The 20,664-nt window shown below is 48.5% G+C and overlaps 1 protein-coding gene and 1 non-coding gene across 5 annotated transcripts; both read left to right on the forward strand.

The window, feature by feature from the left end:
• Positions 1 to 1,894: 1,894 nt before the first annotated feature.
• On the forward strand, positions 1,895 to 20,039 carry NOCT (nocturnin). 4 transcript variants are annotated; one of them, XM_090288886.1, is made up of 5 exons: positions 8,724 to 8,785; positions 14,180 to 14,218; positions 15,804 to 15,899; positions 17,011 to 17,271; positions 18,120 to 20,039. In XM_090288886.1, exons 3-5 carry the CDS (start codon positions 15,836 to 15,838, stop codon positions 18,953 to 18,955), a joined length of 1,161 nt encoding a protein of 386 aa, XP_090145012.1. In that variant the 5' UTR covers positions 8,724 to 8,785; positions 14,180 to 14,218; positions 15,804 to 15,835; the 3' UTR covers positions 18,956 to 20,039. The 4 variants fall into 4 exon arrangements, with proteins under 4 accessions (XP_090145011.1, XP_090145014.1, XP_090145012.1 ...); XM_090288887.1 differs by lacking the exon at positions 15,804 to 15,899; XM_090288885.1 differs by lacking the exons at positions 8,724 to 8,785; positions 14,180 to 14,218; positions 15,804 to 15,899 and adding an exon at positions 1,895 to 2,304.
• On the forward strand, positions 3,760 to 3,922 carry LOC149999225 (U1 spliceosomal RNA). The gene has a single exon (XR_016513868.1). It is a non-coding gene; the product is annotated as a U1 spliceosomal RNA (small nuclear RNA).
• Positions 20,040 to 20,664: the final 625 nt, after the last annotated feature.

Here is a 20,664-nt window from a genome sequence, read left to right on the forward strand (position 1 = left end):
CTTTATGAAGACTACTTCCAAATGTAAGGAAAAGAAAAAGGATTGTAAGTGAACACTCATATACCCACCTAGCTTCCAACTTAACCTTTTGTTATTCAGGCGTACCTCAGAGATGGTGCCGTTTGTTTCAGACTGCTGCAATAAAGCGAGTCCTAATGTTTCAGATGGAGGAGAGTCTTACTTTCAATTTGGTAAAAAAAAGAAAAAAGCAACATCTGTGAGGCTCAATACCACAGAGCGCAATAAAGTGAGGAATGCCTATATTTGCAAAACACTTTTATGCGCTGATTTTATTATCTTTTATTTCTAATGACTAAGGTATGTTTCTACCTGTTTTATAGATGAGGAAACTGAAACTGAGGCCAAGAGGGTTTAATGACTTGCCGAGGAGCTTGCCTCCAGGAGTTGTGATCTGTGCCAGATGACTAATCCACACCTCTGGGCTTTCGATATGGTGATGTAAGAAGGTCTGAACCTGTAGAGAATTTTACGAGTTTATCTGAGCCAAACTGATGGCTTATGCCAGGGAGCAGGATTTTGAACGCTTTGGAGTATAACAGTTTTGCAGTTTCTTTTATGCATTCGAAATTATGGACAGGGGAAGAGCAAAGCAGGGACAGGATCACAGGATAGTTAATAAGGTTATGTGTGCTCTTAAAGGTGATTCTGATTTAAACCTTTGACTAAAATGTCATGTGCCTGGGATGTGACTACCTGCCATGACCTGCCAAGTTAGGAATTTATGATCGGATCACTCTGTGAGGTTACTTTCCATATAACACAGGTCTGGAAAAATAGAATCAGCAACAAGAAAATGTTTATAACTCCTAAGTCATTCAGTCTTGGGTTCCCATCCCCTCACCCACATCCATTCCCCGTTAGTCACCATTTCCTGCCTGGCCTGAGACTTTTTCTTCCATCCATTCTTTTTCCATACTAGAAGTGGGTCTAGAATGTCTTTCATCTCAGCTGGTCTGCTCTTTTTTTTTTTTTTTTTTTTTTTTTTCATGAGCCAGAGATACATGGCCTCCAATTAAAGCACCTCCTTGCGCATTTCACGAAACATAGCAGCTCACCCTCTCCTACAAAACTGTCTGCGATAATCTCCGCCTTCCACAATGTAACCTATCCAAGCTCCTGCCTTCTTACTCTTCAGCTTCCCTCTTACAGGACTAAAAGGTGTTTCCCTAAACACACCCAGAGCTTTCTGCTTATTTCCCTTCTTCGTGGACAAACCGCCATCCATCCCTCCGCTCCCAAACTCCACACGTGTAAATCCTGGACCTCCACGTCCTGGCCCAGCTCCCATGCCAGTTCTTCTCATAACGCTTCTAGAAACTCCAGTCGCCAAGCTTGTGGCATCCTGCGGTCCGGATCTTAATGTCCCTCCTAGAGCCTTACGGTCTGATTTCTCTTCAGACCTTTCTGCCCCTTTGCCTGAGTAAGCCACCCTGGAGGAAAGGGCCACTGTCGCCTTCACCATCGCCCACGCGCACCGTCGGTGCTTTATCGTGCTCAATTACGTTTAACGGAGCGTGTTCCGCCTAAAGGGTCGGGGGCGGACGCCTTTGCTGTATTGTCACATACACGCTCAAACGTGCACACACGTGTCCCAGAGCCCCGGCCCTGGGACTGTCTAGGGACTCCCAGCCTTTGGGCGCTTCCATTCCAGCCAGCAGGAGGGGAGGCGCGCGTCTCTAAAACCGCTCCGTCGGACACCTGTTCCCTTGGGCCTCCTACCGCATCGCGTCCACCACTAGCTTAAGCTCTCTTTCCTCTCGAAATAAAATCACCCCGGTTCCTGGAACCCAGCCTGGCCGCCCCAGGGTCCGGCCCCAAGGGTCCCCCCTCCGGGTGCCGCTTGGTAGTGCCCGCTTTGTCAGCACGCCCGGCGCAGCCGGCTCCCTCCCGGTCTCGCCGACCGCAGCCCAGTGCCTCCGCCGAAGCAGCCGCGCGATACAGCCTCTCCGCCAGGCTCGCCGCCCGGGACTCTTCCCAGGGTCCTCGCCGGGGGCCTCGGCTCGGACGACCCCGAGAGTCTGCTCCCCTCGCCCTCGGCGGTGCTCTGCTCCTCGGGCGCGCGAGGGGCCGCGGCGGTTGTGGCAGCGGCGCCCGGCATGTATCAGAGCCCGCGGCGGCTCTGCTCCGCCCTGCTGCACCGGGACGCGCCCGGCCTGCGCCGCCGGCCCGGCCCCGGCCCCGGCCCGCGCTGCCAGTCGTCCCCGCCGGCGGCCGCCCCGCGCCCCGCGTCCCCCCGGCTGCTGGCGGCGGCCTCGGGCGCGCCGGCGCTGCATCCCGGAGCAGGTGAGTGCCCCGCGCGTCCGCGGAGGACGCCGCCCGCACAGCGTCCGAATGAATGGGAGCCGAGCCGCGGGCCGCGGGTCTGGCTGGGCCGGAGCGGCCCTTCGCCCTCCCTCCTCTTCCCCCGCTTTCCTTGCCCGCGGCTTGTACCTGGAACAGTGTGTTCAGGTTCGCGTGCTCGATCCTTGATCCTTGTGTGCTGTGCCTTCAATGCTTCTCCCCGGGACCTACGATTAAGCTTCCCCTTTCCGAGGCCGAAAATGATTTGTGTTGCTTTTACTTCTTAGTGCTCTATGGGAATTTTATGCAACTAATATTGAAAGTTACACTTAATTGACCACATGGTTTTCATGGCCTCGATGTTCTGTTTTTGTTTTGGTTCTCTTTAAAGTATGTTAACAATGTATTATCTATAACACGCAGGGACTCGTCTTACATTTATTTGCATTTGGGGGCGGGGGCTTCCCCTTCTCAATGCTCACGTCATTCTGTGCCCTAAGTACCTGGGTGAAGGTGATGCCTGCCTTCTCCAAGAGCCAGTTTTACACCTCACATACCTTGGACTTTCCCTTTCTGGCCACCTCGGTTTTCTGCCTGAGGACACGTTACTGTGGCTACAAATTAATCGTACTTTTAAAATGAGAACGTGTCTCTTTCACACTGGCCAGCCCTTCATCACACTGAAAAGTGTATTTCGGTTGTGCCCCAGCGAGGGCTGTAGCTGTTTAAGAAGGACGAATTGAAAGAATATGTTCAATGGGGCTTTCTTTAATTAATGAACATGGGCGCCCAAAATGTGATTGAAGCCAAGACTTGAAATTCGATTCAGATTGTTTGGCATATGTTAGGCTGAGGCTGACTTTTAAAATTAAGGTGTTAGACTGGTGACTGAACTTGACAGTCATTCAGTTTTTCCCAGCTCTATAGAAATTTGGCACGTTGTGAAATAACTGTTAGAATGGATACCGCCTTATAACCTAGTGTTTTTTTTTCTTGCTGGAAATTTTCAAGAGGAAAATTGGGTTGGGAGAAGGAAAAGGAAACCTTTTAAAAGTCCTTGGAAACCCCCTAGTTTCACAGATCAAGACATTATAATGGTCCTTAAACTATTGTTGACAGTTAGTACAAAATCTAGGCAGTTTTCCTCTGTTATGCACTTCTGGTTTCATCTGCTTGTTAGATCATTGGTCCACTCGTCGACTATCACGCCTTCGTTCCGGAAGTCTGCCGAAGCCACGCACTGTGGTGGGTGCTTGATCATAGGAGGTAGAAGAATGAGAGCCTTATCTGTCTTTCAGGATTTCATTGCCCAGTAAGACAGATGAGATTTGCCAAAAGAAATAACTCATGAGATTAGACACTTTTTATCCTAAAAGAGAAAGGTTTGCGCAAGGGTGTAGGAGACAGGGAAGTCCCTTTCAGCAAAGGCCGTCTTTTGGGGCCCACGAAGTGTGTTGCATACTTACCTGGCGGAGGAGACCCCATGAGCATCCAGGTGCCTTTCCCAGGGCGAGGCTTACCCGTTGCACTCCAGGTGTGCTGACCTCTGGAGTCCTGCAGATGTGGGAAACTTGGCTGTGTCATTTGTGGTCGGCAGGGACGACATCCGCTTTCACCCCAGGGAGTGGGGTGGAGGGAATGTGTTACATTTGAGGTGGGCCTTGAAGCAGGGTTAGGATTGGAAGAGATTGAACCATTTTGTTTGGGAAAAGCCGGAGCAAAGGGGGTGGGGTGAGGCATGGATGCTGCGGGGTGAGGGAAGAGGCACCTTGCAGCGGGTTTCCCAAAGGGCCTTAGAACCAGCATTAGATACTCTTGAGAACATGCAGGTCGGTGGAGCCTACTGTGGATCTGTTAAACAGAATCGTTATTGGTGGGCCTCCGATTCCATATTACTTAACAAAATAACAACCATAATAAAGCTGCAGGTTATTCTTATATGTCCCCAAAGTTAGACGTATGGCAAGAGAAGCCTTCAGGGAGCTAAAGAGCTACTTTTCTCTCCAGAGAGCCTTGGGGGTTGGGACGCCTGAGGCCCCAGTCCGTGATCAGTTCCTTCCTCACAGTTGCCCTTTGACAATCGGGGGTCAGTGGAAAGAGGAGTCATCAAACACTATTAGAATGTCAAGGGGACCTTGGAGATGATCTCAGTGTTTTGCTACCTTTTCTCACGAGGGAGAGGAGCCCCTTGGAGGAGCAGCAGTTGCCACAGTTATTGTCCTGAGTGAGTGGCAGGCGGGAGTCACCTGTGGTTCATACACCTGTCCTCGGGTTCCTCCTCCACAGGTGGTGGAGAGGGGGCGGAATGACTGTTCTCCACCACAGGAATGCGTGGCTTTTTCCTTCGGACAATTTTAAAAGCAAGTACCAGCTCCCTTGAGGAGACAACTTTATTTAGCATGTTCCTTACCTAGAAGCTGCTCAGGAGAGAGAAGAAAGGGGAGCGTTTGTAATGACCAAGCTGCTACAGAAATGATCTGCCTCCCCTGTGGGAGAACGAAGGGATCATTTTCCTGTAGCATTCAATGGTTAGAGTTCAAATACCGTCAACTACTGGAGCTTTTGACTTAATAACCATTAGTTCCAGAATCACTTTCAGCGCGCACACATAGGAACATTCATGAACCACGTAACCTGGCATGCTGTCTCTTAACACTGGATTTAACCTAGAAGAAAATAAGATACATTGATAAACAATTGATCCACTAGCACTGAGCTATTTTTAGAATAGGGGAAAACTAGCGTTGCCACAGGAAGGAATAAGACCTCAACTGAAAATCTTAGCTGGCTGTCCTCTTGTGTCTACCTGGTCTCAAAGCGACACTTGAAACATACCAGCCACCATGAATTCATTGGGAGGGATATGGGGAGAAGCATCCAGGAGAAAGAGAGCTAAAGAGAATTATTACTGTCCGACTTGAGTGTTTCTGTAAAGTCCTTTTCTCTCCTTCCACGGTTAAAAAATAGGTGGGCCCCACTTGGATCTTCTGAATGTTCATACTGCGAGTAGGGCACTTGGTGACTCGGGTGTAGCCCGGTGGACAGCCACGGAAAGACACTTGTTTTACTAAATGCTCAGTTGCCTGTGAGAAGTTTCTTACTAATAAAGTTTCTTATTGCCACGAGAAGTCCATGACAGTGAGTATGTACAAGTGACAGGCAGTCGAAATTACGGCACGGGATTATTGCAGTAGGCTGTCTGGGCCGGGCCGTAGGCTTGACCCCCCCAACCCCCCATCTTCCTTTCCCTGTTCTTGCCTTTCCCCTAACTCTGCGCCTCCAAGACCCGGGCAGGGCCCTTTGCCAGTCTGCAGATACGCGTGGGACTCGCAGTCAGTGCGTCATCCAGTGCGCGCTGCAGAGTAAATTACGTGGCGGATCCCAATGACACCTTGGATGTCATCGTTTTCTGTTTCCTTTTCATGGTTTGCTTCCATGGATGTTCACCATCACGGAGGGACGGCCAAAGGATGAGACTGTCTTTCGAACGATAGGTCAGACTCAGTAGATTGGCCGAGATGTATTGTACAATGAATTTCTTTCATGATTTTTTAAATAAATTTTTTTTTAATTATGAAAGTAACACATGCCCATGACTAAAAACCCTTTTGCTCAGAACCCAGAACGTCTTTGTGAGTGTGTACAGATTCCCTCTAGAAGCTTGTAGGATTTTTCCTGTTCTTGGTGTTCAACAGTTGCATCAGGACAAACGTCTCAGCGTCAGTGAGCCCATTCACTCTAAAGACACACCCTGGTTCTCAGGCTCTTACACTTAACGTTAGACAGGTTATTGGCCCCGCGGACCTCGCCTGTGTCTCTTCTTTCATTTTTGATGTCTTTCTTCTTTATTTTGTGAGACTTTTCTGAACATTTCAATTTTGCAGTCCTTTTCTAGATATTTGCTGATTCTCTGGTCCTTTTTTCATAGAAGCCAGTTCTTGTTGGGTGTCCGTAATATTCTCCTGTAGTTGTAAACAGGTAGAGCTACGGGTGCCTGTATCCCCCTTGGGCCTCTGCCAAAGGGGAGAGGTGAGGCGGAGGGTGGGCAACCAAGACCCCCCTACAGCCCCTGGAGGGGGCCTGCCGGAGACCCCCACCTTGGCCAGAGCAAGAAGGGTGTCTTGCTCCGTCCTATCATCTGTTGAACTCCTGGTTCCCCTTTCAGAAATATCCCCAAGAGCCAGAGTCCACTCCTGCGCTGCTCCCCATGGGGCCCTTTTCAGGCATGGCGCCCACGGCCCCAGAAGCAGCACTGGGGCCTGTCCCAGGCGGACGCCACCCCTGTCCACTTCCGTCTGTGTGAGAGAGAAGTGGCCTCACCGGCACAGCCAATTCAAACATCCTTCTTGAATGACCTTGTCCTTGCAGGTGCCCCTCAGCTGCTCCCGCCCTTGTCTCTGTTGACTCAGCTTAGCAGTTCTTGATGCCTCCTTTCGGAAGAACCATATTTAATTAATTTACCTTCGGTAGCTAGTAACTACCTCGGGCTTCGTATGCCACAGATCTCTGTTCTGGCCGCTCGGCTCTGCCCTCGTAGCGTGGAAGCAGCCGTAGAGAATGCATCAGCTTGATATACGGAACCTGAATTGTGAATTTCACGCAGTCGTGGCGTCATGAAATATTACTGTCCTTACGATCCTTTTCAGCTATTGAAAGGTGGAAGCTCACGGGCAGCCCCCGTCCCGGACAGGGCGCTGGCTGGATCTGGCTCACGTGCTGCGGTCCATGGGCCCCCGATCTAGAGGGAGGAACTCTGTGCTGTCAGCAAATTATTCTGTGTCGCTGTCATTTCCATTCGTACCTGTCAAGTGGACCGTTTCCTTGAGTCCCAGGAGTGTTAGCGGGGTGACATCATGTCCTCCCACAGACCCCAGCCCTGAGTGCGGAGCGGTCGTCCTCCAGCCTCGCCTGGTTTCTGCCTTTTCACACTTGGCTTCAGAGCGTGACTGTGCTGGAAAAGCCCCGCGTGGGCACATGATTGGCCGGCCGGCCAGCGACGCAGCGCCAACGGGACGTCGTAGGCCCAGCTTTTATTGTGGAGGGATTTCTTCCTTAGTGACATTTTCAAGATGAATCTGGCATGACTGGAACACACTCGGTCATTCTTGTCTGTTCTGTGACTGCTGCCTAGCAAAGAAAGGTCGCCGGATTGTCACTGTGTCCAGGTGGGTGTATTTTTAGACACGTTCAGGGAGAGTCATAACCTTCACTTGATATCTCCAGCGGCACCCCATGGGGCGTCACACTGCTTGTACACTTTGTGCTGTGCTGCTGTGCAAGCAGTGACGTCACCGGGGGGAGGGGGCGGAATTCGACCTCTGTGTGGGCCCCTGGCCAGGCCCACGGCAGTTGTCCTGACTCAGTACATCAGCGATGCTGATGAGCAATCGAGGTGCAGGTGGCCTTCTCCAGCGCCAGACCTTCACTAGTTACGCAATCCTGAGAAAACCGTACGAGCTCAACCTCAGCGGCCACACCTGTGCAATGGTGCATACAGGACCTACTTTGCCGGCTTGTTAGGAGGAGCAGTGAAACTACATGGGAGTAGCATGGCCCAGACTAGGCTGTTGGGTGGCAACAGCCTTCTCCTTAAACCTGGAAAGGGAGCTTCACTGAATGGAACAGAATAGGACGTGCTGGGCATATGGCTGGTTTAACTGGATGCTCGCAGCAACGCAGTGAAGCAGGCTGCACAGATGCCCAGATGAAGAAACTGAGGCACAGGGAGGTAAAAACGTTCGGAACTCTGTGAGGGAAAGGCGGAGCCAGGAGTTGAAAGCAGGCTGTCTGACTTGAGTCATGTGTTTGCATGTCGCCTTGATCTGACCGAGAAAAGTCGCAGCTTTAGCCACGGGGCCCGCCTGTGCGTCCACTGACTAAAATTCCTGACCTTTACCAGAAAAAGGTGTCTTCCTAAATTGGCACTTAGAATCCACTCCCTAGGGTCCAGGAGTTAATGTACTTGTACAGCGTCACACAAAGTGGCAGAAGAAAGCCCTGAACTGGGAAAGCAAGGTGAACACCGTCCCTGCCCTCGGAAGCTAACAGTCTAATGAGTAAAGGGCAGCGATTGTAGTTCAAACATCAGGAGCGACTTCAGAGAAGCCAGCCAGGTGTAGTACGAAGGGGCACATGGACTTGATCCTTAAAGCTGTGCAGGCGGGGGTGGGGGGGCGTTAGATAAAGATACCACACGTCCAATATCCAGGCTGTTTTATGTTCGTGGTTATCTTGTGAAGATTTTCACCTGCAAGGCTTGAAGGGGGCCGCATGCACTCGGAACCTACCTGCAGAGCCTCATGAAATTAACGAGCTGCTGGATTAGCACCGGCGGAGGTGGTTCAGCACGTGGCCACCAGATGGCAGCATAGGCTTGCTCTGCGAGGGGCGCCTTCCTGTGACGTCTGTCCTTTCCAGTTTCTGTGCACTTTCCTGGTCAAGGTTTCCTTGGGCCCCGAGGTTGGTCAGCTCCGCAGCTTCCCAGGTGTGTACCCAGCTAAGCTTGACTTCTGCTGAGTTTTGGGGTTTTTTTTAATTTGCGGTTGCGCCAAGCCGCCGTTTCAGGAGGCTAAGCTCCAACTTAATGGGGAGAGAAGTTACGCACAGACTGAATGGTTTGGGCAGACTCAGGAATAAGCCACTGTGGGCAACTGATGAGCCTTAGGCGGAGCGGCGCCCCTCTGCTGTGCGTCCTACGGGCCGCCGGGAGCGGGTCCCCGCTCGGCTGGGGTCTCAGCCAACAGGCTTCTCACCCGGCGTTCTCATCAGGAAACCCCGATCGCTCCCAGTCTCGGACGGGTGGCCCTCTGGGAACTCGTGCTGAGGTCTGCGGCTGCTTCCAATGTGGCGATGGGCAAGATGAAGAGTCACGTGTATTCTAAAAAATCTGAGTCCTCTGGCAAGTCTTTCAAGGCCATTATTATAAGGGTAAAAAGAGTTGTTTATTCCTGTAAAGTGTAATAGCAGGGAGGCATTAATAATAATGCACAGAGTCAAGGCATCCGGTTCTAAATGTAGGTGGGAATGTGTTTATAGAATCAGAAAATGGCATGGGGTGGGAGTGGTGTTGCTGAGTGAATAGCTCGGCATAAGAAATAAAGCTATTTGGGATCTGCCTGTTGCCTATATAAATTATATAACATGTACAGTATTACAGAGAAGGATGGCTGATACTTTTTCCATGCAACTGGCTCAAGAAAAAAATAAAAGAATTTTGGGTGAAAACCAAACACAATATGGGATGTCATAGAAAATACCCATATCCGAACACTTTTAAAATTGGACCTAGACGCCAACAGGAGTGCCAAATTTCAGCACAGGTTTTATCAAGATTTTGTGTTTTTCAGTGTCTTAATGACCACCGGCTACATTGTTAGTGCTGTATTACCTCAGCTATTCTGAACCTTTGACAATCTTCCTGAAGCCTGGAATACAGCTTCTATTAAGGCATAAAACCGTCATTAGAGTGGCTTGAAATACTGGAATTGGGCATGTGTTGACGTGTGAAAAGAACTTTTTTTAATGGTGGGATACTCTAAAAGAAAAAGTGCATGTTATTTGTAAGACCAGGTGAGAGACCAAGAGACTCATTACTAAGTTATTTAAAGGGAATAATAAGAGTACCCGCCTCCCAGGATTGTAGTAATTAGTTGAAAATAGACTCAAAGCAAGAAGAACTTGTGAGTGGTGCATGTATTAAGCCTTCAGTAGTCATTAGCATCATTTTTAGGATGGGAGAAGGGGAGAAAGGGGCCCCATAACCTTCAGCTTCCTTTTGCTTTCAAATTTAAATAACTGGCCTTACTACCGTGCAGTTCTTACGTGAGTCTAAGTCTTGGTACTGTGTTAAAAGTCTAAAAATAGTATGTAGAGTCTTTGTAGTGTTCCCTTTCAGTTAGTAATTCCCTCTTGAGATCCCTGCACCTCATGGTTCATATTTTAAATTTGCATAACGTTACAGCTTATTCATTGTGATGGATGGCAGGTCCTATTTTGACGAATGTGTAAGAGTCATGCGTCTACCACCCTGGTATTGTACAGATGGCTTCCATCACCCTAAAAAGTCCCCAGATCAGACACTGCGCCCTCCCCCAACCCTGACACCTACCAGAATGTCATAGAACCAGAATTATGCAATGGATCATTTTTAGGGTCTGGCTTCTTTCGCTTTACAAAGTGCACTTGAGATTCACCCTTGCAGCAGGGATGAGTCCTGCAAGCCAACAGCTCATTCCTCTGAATCCCTGCATTGTGTGGCGTTGCATGGAGGTGGCAAAGTCAGTTATTCACCTGCACAGCGAAGGGCATCTTGCTTGCTTCTGATTTTGGCAGTTATTAATGCGACTACTTACAAACATTTGCATGTGTCCTTTTGCATGAACCAAATTCTTCGGCTCACTTGGGTAAATACCTAGGGGCATGACTTCTAGGCCGTAGGGAAAATCTGTGTTTACATTATTAAAAATCTGCCCAGTGGCCTTCCAGAGTTGGCTGTACATGGGAAGCAATAAAGAGGAGTTTGTGAAGGGTTGGTATTATTTCTCATTTAAATATTTGATTGACTAGCAGCAAAGCCATCACAGCCTGGGCTTTTCTTTGTGGGACAATTTTAACTTAATAATTCACTCTCTTTGCTGCCCTGGTTGAACTAGTTGGGGGGGCGGGGGCGGTTGGAATGTCACAGAATAGCCCTGTTCTTCCTCGAAGCTCCTGGCCTTTCGGAGCCAGTCCCTTGCCTTGGGTGTCTGTCCAGAGCACTGAAACAGTTGGTTTTGACAGTCTGTCCAGGTTCGTCGTTGCCTTTTGGGGAGAGGATTCAGTGGCGGCCGCGTGCCGTCCCGCTGTGTTGGGCTCCCCTCCTGCGTCACCCCCATCTGCAAACGAACATGACTTCGTAGCTTCTCAACCGCTCTGGCTGCCGCCCCAGCCACTGCTCCACTTCTCTCCTTTGGGGGCAGACTTCCCTCTCACCGCTTCTCTCTGTCCCGATTCCTCATCTCCCCACAACGCCACCCAAACTCAGAAATCGCTGTCGTTAAAGTCACCAAAGTTTCCCACGTTGCGAAATCCAGGTCTCGTCTCTCCTTGGTTCCCGGGAAGAGCAGACACCTCTTGCTTTTCCTCCCGCCTCTCTGGCCTGCGGTCTTTGCAGGTTTCCTACCTCACCCGCCCCCGTCTGCCCCAGCGCTCCAGCCTGAGGCCCTTTGACAACTCACAGGCCACATCCAAGCCACCCACCGAACTTGCAGGCACCAGTTTATCCTCATGCAGAATCCAGCCGCTTTGTTGCCACTAGTCCAGGCCCTCCGTCCCTTGGCCTGGAGTGTTACAACTGTCCTCTAAAGGGCTTCCTGCGTCTGCCCCATTTCCCAGCAGTCTAGTGTATTTTGAATACATCAGCCAGAGAGATGTTCTTTTCATGTAAATCCGATTTGCATTCCTGCCTGGACTTTCGGGCTTCCCCTCTGGTGGAGACTCAAGTCCTGAGAGGGGCGTGTAGGGTCCCACTCAGTCTGCCCCCATCCCCTGGCCTCAGCTGCTGGTTCTTCTGTAAGTCACTGCAGGGCCCAGGCTGGTCACTGGCCTTGCCGCCACGCCTGCTCCTTTCACGGGGCTTTTGCATCTGATGCCATCTGCCTGAGCGTCCCCACGCTGGGTCTATGTACAGCTCACCGATGTCCCCACCACTGCAGGCCTCAGGCCACAGCTCACCTGTCGGGGAGGTCTCACTGAGCACCCCGCATGAACTAGCACCTCCTTGCACCCCAGCACGCCCCGGCTGCCCTTTCTGCCCGGATTTCCCTCTACAGCACTTTTACCATGGGACAGATTTTATCTGACTGTCTGTCATCTGGGTTGTCTGTCCCCACTACTACACAAGCTCCATGAGGACAGAAGTTTTCATCTGTTTACTGGTAATGGCTCCCGGGGCTAGAGTGTGTGTGTGAGTGAGTGGGCCGCGGGGCTTTCCTGTTGGTCTGTCCATCCTGATGAGTTTGACCCCATTGTACCCTCATCCAGGCCAGCAGTTAACCCTCCATTTTCCTCTCCTTAGTTCCTGAGAATTAACCTTCCCCCAAACACTTAACTCCCGAGGGGAAAAGTCAGCACTTGTTTATTGATATGAAACACCCTTCCCAAAGCTCAAATAGGGAAATAAGAATATGGAATTTCTGCACAGATTATCGCTGAGGACTGCGAGATGAGATTAGATTAAGATTAGTTTTGCCGATGACCGTCACCCAGAAGATAAGCCCACAGATGTGCATGGACTGCACAGGGCACATGAGGACAGAGCCTGGCACCCAGTGGTCCGGTGAGGGGGGGTGGGCACTAGTGGAGTCATCTTTCAGGACCCTCCGTGTTTCTCTCTGTCCTGGTCTCCTGCTCACTGTGCAGCAGGCTGACTCATTCATCAGCTTCCCATATACTTCAGTGTATCCTAGGCCACTTTGTTATTAAATAGTCTGGTTTTCAGTCCATCCTGGGGACCGTTTGTTTTCCTGTAAGATCGAAGGAGCAGGCAGGGCCATAGCAAACACCTCCTAACGCTTCCCCTCTACCTAGTCTCTCATTCAAAATTTAGCCCAAGGACCTCCTCCCCAGGCAGTGAATCCCCAGTGAAACAAGGGCAGGAGGTCCAGGCCATCGTCAGCGCGTTCTGTGCCTGAATGCTGTTATCACACCTGACCGCACTTGTCCATTCTAGGTCTCAAAAATGAAAGGAATAAAAGCCATTCCAAGGGGTACATACATGTTTTTTTTAATAGATATATGTGTCTCTAGTGAAAATAGTAGATAACATTATTTTGAAGTGGCTACCTGTTCTAACTTAGATGCATATCCCAAATAAGAAATTATGATCGCTTAACAGTCCCTCATTTTAAAGCTACATAAGCAGTTCTAGAGAGCAGTGACCCCTAAACAGTGACGGAGCTGGGGCTGGAGCTGTCTTCTGAGCCCCCAGCCATCCAAGGCCTCAGTTCGTCGCCACGCTACAGTACGTCCCTCCTCTGTTTTGCTGCAAAGCTTTGTCTTTGGAGGGTAAACTTAATTTTCGAAAACCACCAAAAGTCTTTCAGAGGCCAGCTCACAAATAAGGTGGACGATCAGATTTCACAGTCCTTTGCTGGTCCAAGATGAGCCGTCGTGAACAAGAATGTTTTCCTTGAGAGTTACAGCTAACAGCCTAGAAATGCATTTCCAAACTGCACCAAAAAAAGCCAAAACCAAAAACACGACTAGGAATGACGGAATCAGAATGTCCAGGGCGCTTCCTCTCACTCTGAGAACGACAATACCGACACTACCGTTAGTAACTGTGATTGCTGGAACACTTGAATCTGCTTTCTCACTCCGGTTCCTGCCTTCCACGCCACGCCCTCTTCCTTTCCGCTGCACTAAATCTCTCTGTTCATTGTCGGATTACGTGGCCGTCATATGTTGTACTCTCTCCTCCAACCTCGTTTAGATTTGCATTTCTAAGCAGCTCTAGTACTTAATGGTCACCAGCAGTTTGGATGTTAGTGTCTCTCTGGTCACTTTGGTCTGAAGCTTGTTCTGTAGTCCAAGGGTGGCAGAATTTTTCTGAAAAGGGCTGGACAGTAACATCGAGACTTTCAGGGCCAAAAAAATGACCCTGATACATATTTGTGTGTGTACGTGTTAACAAACCTTAAAACTATTCTCAGCTCAAGGACTGTCCAGGTATACCTCTGGCTCTAGCAGTTTGCTCAAGAAGGGCCCATAGTCAGTATTCGTTTTGCTGGACATAAAATCCTTGGGTCACATATAGATGAGCCATATATGATTTTCCTTATGAGTTACTTGCTCTTTTTGCCTAGATGCCCAAGGGACATTTTTCTCTTTTCCTTTACAGTCCAGTTGGTGTTGGTCAGTCTGGGTTGATATTCTCAAGGTATGTGGTGTGTTATGTCAATATGTAGTTTCAAGTATTGTTTTATCTTTCAAGTTCTTTTTTTCTTTTTTAGAATAACAAAGACAAAGCTTTATGTATTAGTATTTGAAAATGTCCATGATACATTTTTTTAACCTTATGATTTTTTTAATCATTCATTCTCTTTTTCCAGCTTTATTGAGGTATAATTAACAAACAAAAATGACACATACTTAAGGTGTACCAGTGATGTTTTGATATGCACATACATTGTGAAATGAATACCTCAATCATGCTAATTAACATGTCATCTCACATAGTTACCTTGTGAGTGTGTGTGTGGTGAGATCGCTTAAGACTTACTCTTCAAGATGATTTCGAGTATATACTACAGACTTATTACCGATAGTCACCATGTTATAGATTAGAACCCCACGGCTGAATTCATCCTGCATGACTGGCACTTTGTCCTCTTAAGCTTTTCTTGATTTATAGTTTTCAGTGTATATTTCCATGCGTTGGTTTTTCCATTATAAGAACTCCTATTGTTCCTGTGTTGGATCTTCTTTGCTTAAAATAAGCTCGTAATATTTGCCACCCTCTCTCAAATGCTGTACCTCCTCATTTCTGAGTTCTGCAGTTCTGATTCAGACCATGCTCCTGTTTTCTTAATGACCTGCAGCTCATTTTGACTTGATTTCTGGGCATATCTTTCTGGCATGGTTTCATTGTCCTTATCTGAGGATTTTTCTAAGTTTTTGGAAGGAAGTGTGGTTCAGGGTACATCTTCTGGCTTCACCAAGCTCTGAGCTCAGACGTTGGACTGCTACTGGACACTTACCTTCTTTTTCACATACTTGGTTTTATCACAGTGACCAGCCCACAACTCAGCTTGCAGAGATACGATGTCATCAACAGGATGTAGAACAATCCCGTTGAAACTGAGCTAGACGGAGCTAGTACATAGTTCCTAGAGCCTGACAGAGGTCAGGCGTTGCCATTTTAAATTTAAGACCTTCTGTTGTGCCCCGTGAGTTGCTGTGATGCCCTGTGGCACTTGGGCCTGCAGTTGAGGTGATGCTGATGCTGCTCATGTGGAGACCACACTTGAGGAACCAGTAGGACTTTTAACTGCTTTCAAAAAAAGTAGAAGTACAGGAAAAGATTTGCAAAGTTGTACTGCCAACCAAGAGAAAATTTCTTCCTTTGGACCCATGTACTCAGACAGGCAAGCAAATCGATTAAATAGAACTCAATATATTCAGATCAGTTCAGATGCATGTGTGTGTGTGTGTGCATTTGTGCATGTGCACGTGTGCAAGAAAGAACAGTTGTTTGCCAATGCATGTACACTTACATATATGTTGGGGAAACTAGCATGTATTTCTTTGCCTTAACCTAGTGGTCTTACTGGGTGGGAACACTACTTTGAGTTAATGAGTAGGAATAAGGGAGAGCATGCTTGCACGCTTATTGACCATGATGTTTAAAGGGCATTTGGTGGTAAACATTTGAATTAGCTTTTGCGACCTGCCACAGTGAATTTGATTGACAGCTAATTTCAGACACAGCCCATCAGCCTGCCAAATAATGTATTTTTATACAGAAAATTGTGTGTCTTTCAAAAGAAGGCAAAGAATGGATGTGGTAGGAAAATCCATTCTCCCCCACACCAAGATTCATCATGCAGAGACTCTTGGAGGTAATTCCAAGTAACACTTGCTACTTTATACCATAATGAAGAGAAAGCATGGCTGACCTTACAAGTGAAGTGACAGGTACAGCTTCCCTTGTGCTAATTAGTCGAAGGCCACGCTGTTCTCCTTAGTGATTTGTAATTATTAAGATAAAAAGCAAAGCACTAGAAAACGCGCAGAAGACCGTTCGCCTCTGGCCCGTCTCCTCGCCCTTCCTTCCCCCGGGAAATGAGGGCAACTGTCTCTTGCCCCCTTCCCTCCCTCAGTCCCTTTTCTACATTTTAAAAAATCTGGCAGTTGAGATTAGACTATCGATTGTATTGCTCAGTGGGGGCCACAGAGCTCTGCACAAAGCCAGGGCCCTGCTTTGCAGTTAACATCCAAGAAGAAGGGGATATGGGTTAATCCAGCCATTTCTTTTCCTCGCAGAGGGCTCCAGACAGGTGACGGACGTGCTATGGGCAGCAGCCTGCTGTGACAGCCCCTTCTCAGGGTTCACACGCGCCTTCTAGCGTCTGCATCGTTACAACACGGGTCTTAAATATGCAGGAAGAGGAATGGGGGTTTTGTTTTAGCTCTGCTTTCCTAAGACTGGGTTTATAAATTACAAAGACAAGTTATATGTTAGAGGAGGTCGTAAAGAGCATCTGTTTCTTGCTAATAAAGGTGTTTTTACCATAAGAGAATTATCTTTCTCAGAGACCAGTTTTTTGTTTTGTTTTTTAATATTTTCTTTCTGTTCTAGAGAGAGGGGAGGGGAGGGAGAGGGCAAGAAACATTGATGTGCAAGAGAAACACGGACTGGCTGCCTTCGGCATATACCCCAGGGGACCAAACGAGCATCCTTTCGGTTCTACCGACGATGACGCCCAACCGAGCCACACTGGCCGGGGCTCAGAGAACAGTTTTCCCGGTAGCATTTCAGTGACCCGTCCTGGCAGAAAGGCAGAAACTGGGACCTCCCTGAATCCACCTCTGTGCTAATGGCAGCATCGCCCTACATTGAGGTCCTCGCTTCACGGGACTGTAGCTTACCTTCTCGTCGAGCCGGGTGGAAACGGAAGGCAGGCAGAAGGGGCTGAGTGTGTAACTGTGCTTCCCCTTCCCTTCCTGCAGCGTGTTCCATGGGCAACAGCACGAGCAGACTCTACAGCGCTCTCACCAAGACACTGAACAGCAGCGCAGCCTCCCAGTACTTGGAGTCACCTGACCTGGAGCACCTGGAGCCTATTGACCCCAAAGAGCTCCTCGAGGAATGCAGGGCAGTCCTGCACACTCGGCCTCCCCGGTTCCAGAGGGACTTTGTGGATCTGAGGGCCGGTCGCCCCAGTAGCCACCCACCTATTAGGGTCATGCAGTGGAACATCCTCGCCCAAGGTATGCCTGACGCTTTGGTGCCTGAGCAGTTGGGTTTGCGGGGACAGCCTTTCTGCGTCTGCACACGCCCGGGGCACAGGTGTCTTGTGGGCAGATGCAGGTGGAGGCTGGCGCCCCCCCCCCCCCCCAAGGACAACAGGAGCTCCCAGAAGGGGAAGTTAGGAAAACCAGGCATCTGGTTTGCACTAGTAAAAAACCCAGCAGCTCAAGATTTAGTCCTTAGCTTCCAAGTTTGCAGGCTATCCAAGTGCAATGAAAGTCTGTCTGCTTCCCAGCACATCAAAACCTAAAGGACCCCGTCTTTTATCAGCTTCAGAACTTCCTGTTGTGTCCAACTTTCGGTCCACAGCACCAGGAGAGCATTTGCAAGGGAGAAACTGAGTCTACTGAATGGGTAACACACAGGACCTTTTGCAGGGAATGGGACTTCCCAATCTTGGGTTCCTTTATTTTCTTCCAGTCATTCACCTGTAAGTAGGAAAAGCTGCCCATTTAAAATGGGTCCCATTCATTCGGAATGGTGTCTGTTATCGATTCAGGGGGCTTGTTATAGTCAGTACTGAAATAAGTATATAAATATATTCATTTCATCTGACATAGTTGAGACCCCTGGAACTGCAAACACTGTTAAAACTTAAATATAGAAGAAAGTCAGGTGCTTGCTTTTTCTGGATAGTAAGAGGTTCTTTAGTTTAGTGGGTTAATGCAATTTAGGCAGAGAAGAATCTCCCAAAGCATCTGGAGCAGGAAGCACTGGGAAGGTCTTGAATGAAATCAAACCCAAGGAGACCCCCCAGGTACTGTCATGGTTCTATAGTAGTGACAACCGACTGGCTTTTTTATTTCAGCTCTTGGAGAAGGCAAAGACAACTTTGCACAGTGCCCTTTGGAAGCTCTCAAGTGGGAAGAAAGGAAATGTCTCATCCTAGAAGAAATCCTAGCCTACGAGCCTGATATATTGTGCCTCCAAGAGGTGGACCACTATTTTGACACCTTCCAGCCACTCCTTAGCAGACTGGGCTACCAAGGCACATTCTTCCCCAAGCCCTGGTCCCCTTGTCTGGATGTAGAACATAACAACGGACCAGACGGCTGTGCCTTGTTTTTCCTCCAGAACCGGTTCAAGCTGGTCCACAGTGCCAACATCAGGCTGACGGCCATGATGCTGAAAACCAATCAGGTGGCCATCGCCCAGACCCTGGAGTGCAAGGAGTCCAGTCGACAGTTGTGCATCGCCGTCACCCACTTAAAAGCACGCACCGGCTGGGAGCAGTTCCGATCGGCTCAAGGCTGTGACCTTCTCCAGAACCTGCAGAGCATCACCCAAGGGGCCAAGATCCCCCTTATCGTTTGCGGGGACTTCAACGCCGAGCCGACAGAGGAGGTGTACAAACGCTTCGCTTCCTCCAGCCTCAACCTGAACAGCGCCTACAAGCTGCTGAGCGCCGACGGGCAGTCGGAACCCCCCTACACCACCTGGAAGATCCGGACCTCGGGCGAGTGCCGGCACACCCTGGACTACATCTGGTACTCTCAGCACGCCCTGAGCGTGCGGGCGGCCCTCGGCCTGCTCACGGAGGAACAGATTGGGCCCAACCGGCTCCCATCCTTCCATTACCCTTCAGACCACCTGTCCCTAGTGTGTGACTTCAGCTTTAATGAGGAACCTGACAAGCTTTTATAAACGCTCATCCGGGGCTCTCATCACGAGTCTTAACCTCCGTTGCCCGAGGACGGATCCCCGGTTTCCATGTTCCAGCATGCCCTTGGGAAGGAATCCCACCAGTTCACCAGCCTTTTCCATTAAAGCCTACAGCGAAAAAGGTGTTTGCACTCCAGTTTTGGCTTGTACGGTCTTCTTTCCCTTCGCATTACATTTACATCGATTAAGGGCATTAAATTAGGCTTGTTTTGGAGCTTTCGGTTTGATGATGCTATAGACAAAAGTACGTTCTCAAGTCCTCCATAACTAGCAAGTGTGCAGGAGCAATTTCTCTGGGCAGTGTTTCCGGTTATTTATTTGTGGTTTTAAATGTCCACAAGATATGCATGGCAATATTTATTTTTTTTATCTGTGTAAAATTGATAAAATTGTAGCATTATAAACATTTTAAAACCATAAGTTACGGAGTAATTTATAGTAATTTTCTTAAGGCTTTAAGATGTTTCAGTTGGAGTCTAACAAAATAGTAGTGCACAAAGGCACTACTTAGCCCGGCGGCCCCAGGGTTTTGTTTAAGTGGTAATACCAGCTCTTCTGATAAGTTCTTCATAGTAATTCTTGCTGTGCCTCCAGGTCCCGCATTATTGGATTTCCTGAAGAGATTCCATGACCAGTCTTCATTTTTTAATCACTGTTGTGCATTTAGTTTCCCATTAGAATGCTGTTGTATGCATTTGAGGTCACTCAATGTCATTATTATTTGTACCGGAATGAGCTTTTCAGAGTAGGTTGTTTAGGGGCTGTTATGTGGCAGTGGCCGTGGGACCGTCTTTTCAGAGATGGGAAACTAGAAAACCTCTTTATGAGGCTGTCTTTGAAATTTCCTAAGATAGCCAGGGGACTGGCTTCAAAGCATCGAGAAAGAATGTAAAATGAAAAGATAACCTGGAATTTCTTTCACTGGGGGAAAAAAAAGTAGTAAAGATAACAGGTGAAGTCCCTTCCAAACAAAATACCCCAAAATAACCTACTGGTAATAAATTGATAAATAATTTAACCCATGAGTTGTATATATTTAAGATTAATAAATGGTCTTTCAAAACTAGTACTTTTAGTATCTTGTCTTATCAGTCCAGAAAGCAAGCTGCGATCGATTCAATCTTTTAATAGTTAACATGGTGGCCCACACTATCCACCTGCACACAGATCTTCTTTTAGTGGACAAAGGCAGTCTGTAGCTGCACATTAAAGGCATGTATATCTCAGTGGCGAGGCTGGAGTTCCCAAAGTGGTTCACCCAAATATTCTACACTGAAACCACTTTTGGAACAAATTTCAGTACACTGTATACATAAAAACCTGGGACTAGTACCTGAAAGGAATGGCAAGCAGAAAGAACATCTGTACTGTTTGGTTCAAATCTTAGCAAGACTAACAGTAATCCTATGTTGCTGAGAAACACGGTGCTGATTAGAATGCTTTTAAGTACAAGCACTAAACCCTGCTGACCTATCCCGAAGTACGCCAACCTGGAGAGAGACTATCACGACAGCCTTGAGGAAGCAAATCTGAACAAGAATGAGAGCCAGCATAGTATTTGGATTTCAAATGTTAACGACCGGGACATGATCTGAGAAAAGCAGCGTGAGCAGGTCTCGTCATGTGAACATCCTAGAGCGTCCCTCCACAGGCAGAGAGCGCACAGCCTACTTACACACCCGGGCCTGTAC

Source organism: Furipterus horrens, unplaced genomic scaffold (assembly GCF_987537825.1).
Source record: "Furipterus horrens unplaced genomic scaffold, mFurHor1.1.pri manual_scaffold_10, whole genome shotgun sequence".
NCBI classification, from domain to species: domain Eukaryota; kingdom Metazoa; phylum Chordata; class Mammalia; order Chiroptera; family Furipteridae; genus Furipterus; species Furipterus horrens.

Excerpts from the sequence above, each read along its gene's own strand:
- NOCT (XM_090288885.1), top strand. The coding sequence starts at position 2,118 with ATGTATCAGAGCCCGCGGCGGCTCTGCTCCGCCCTGCTGCACCGGGAC. Across the intron at positions 2,305-17,010 it reads GGCGCTGCATCCCGGAGCAG|CGTGTTCCATGGGCAACAGC; the intron begins GTGAGTGCCCCG and ends CCCTTCCTGCAG. Across the intron at positions 17,272-18,119 it reads GTGGAACATCCTCGCCCAAG|CTCTTGGAGAAGGCAAAGAC; the intron begins GTATGCCTGACG and ends TTTTTATTTCAG.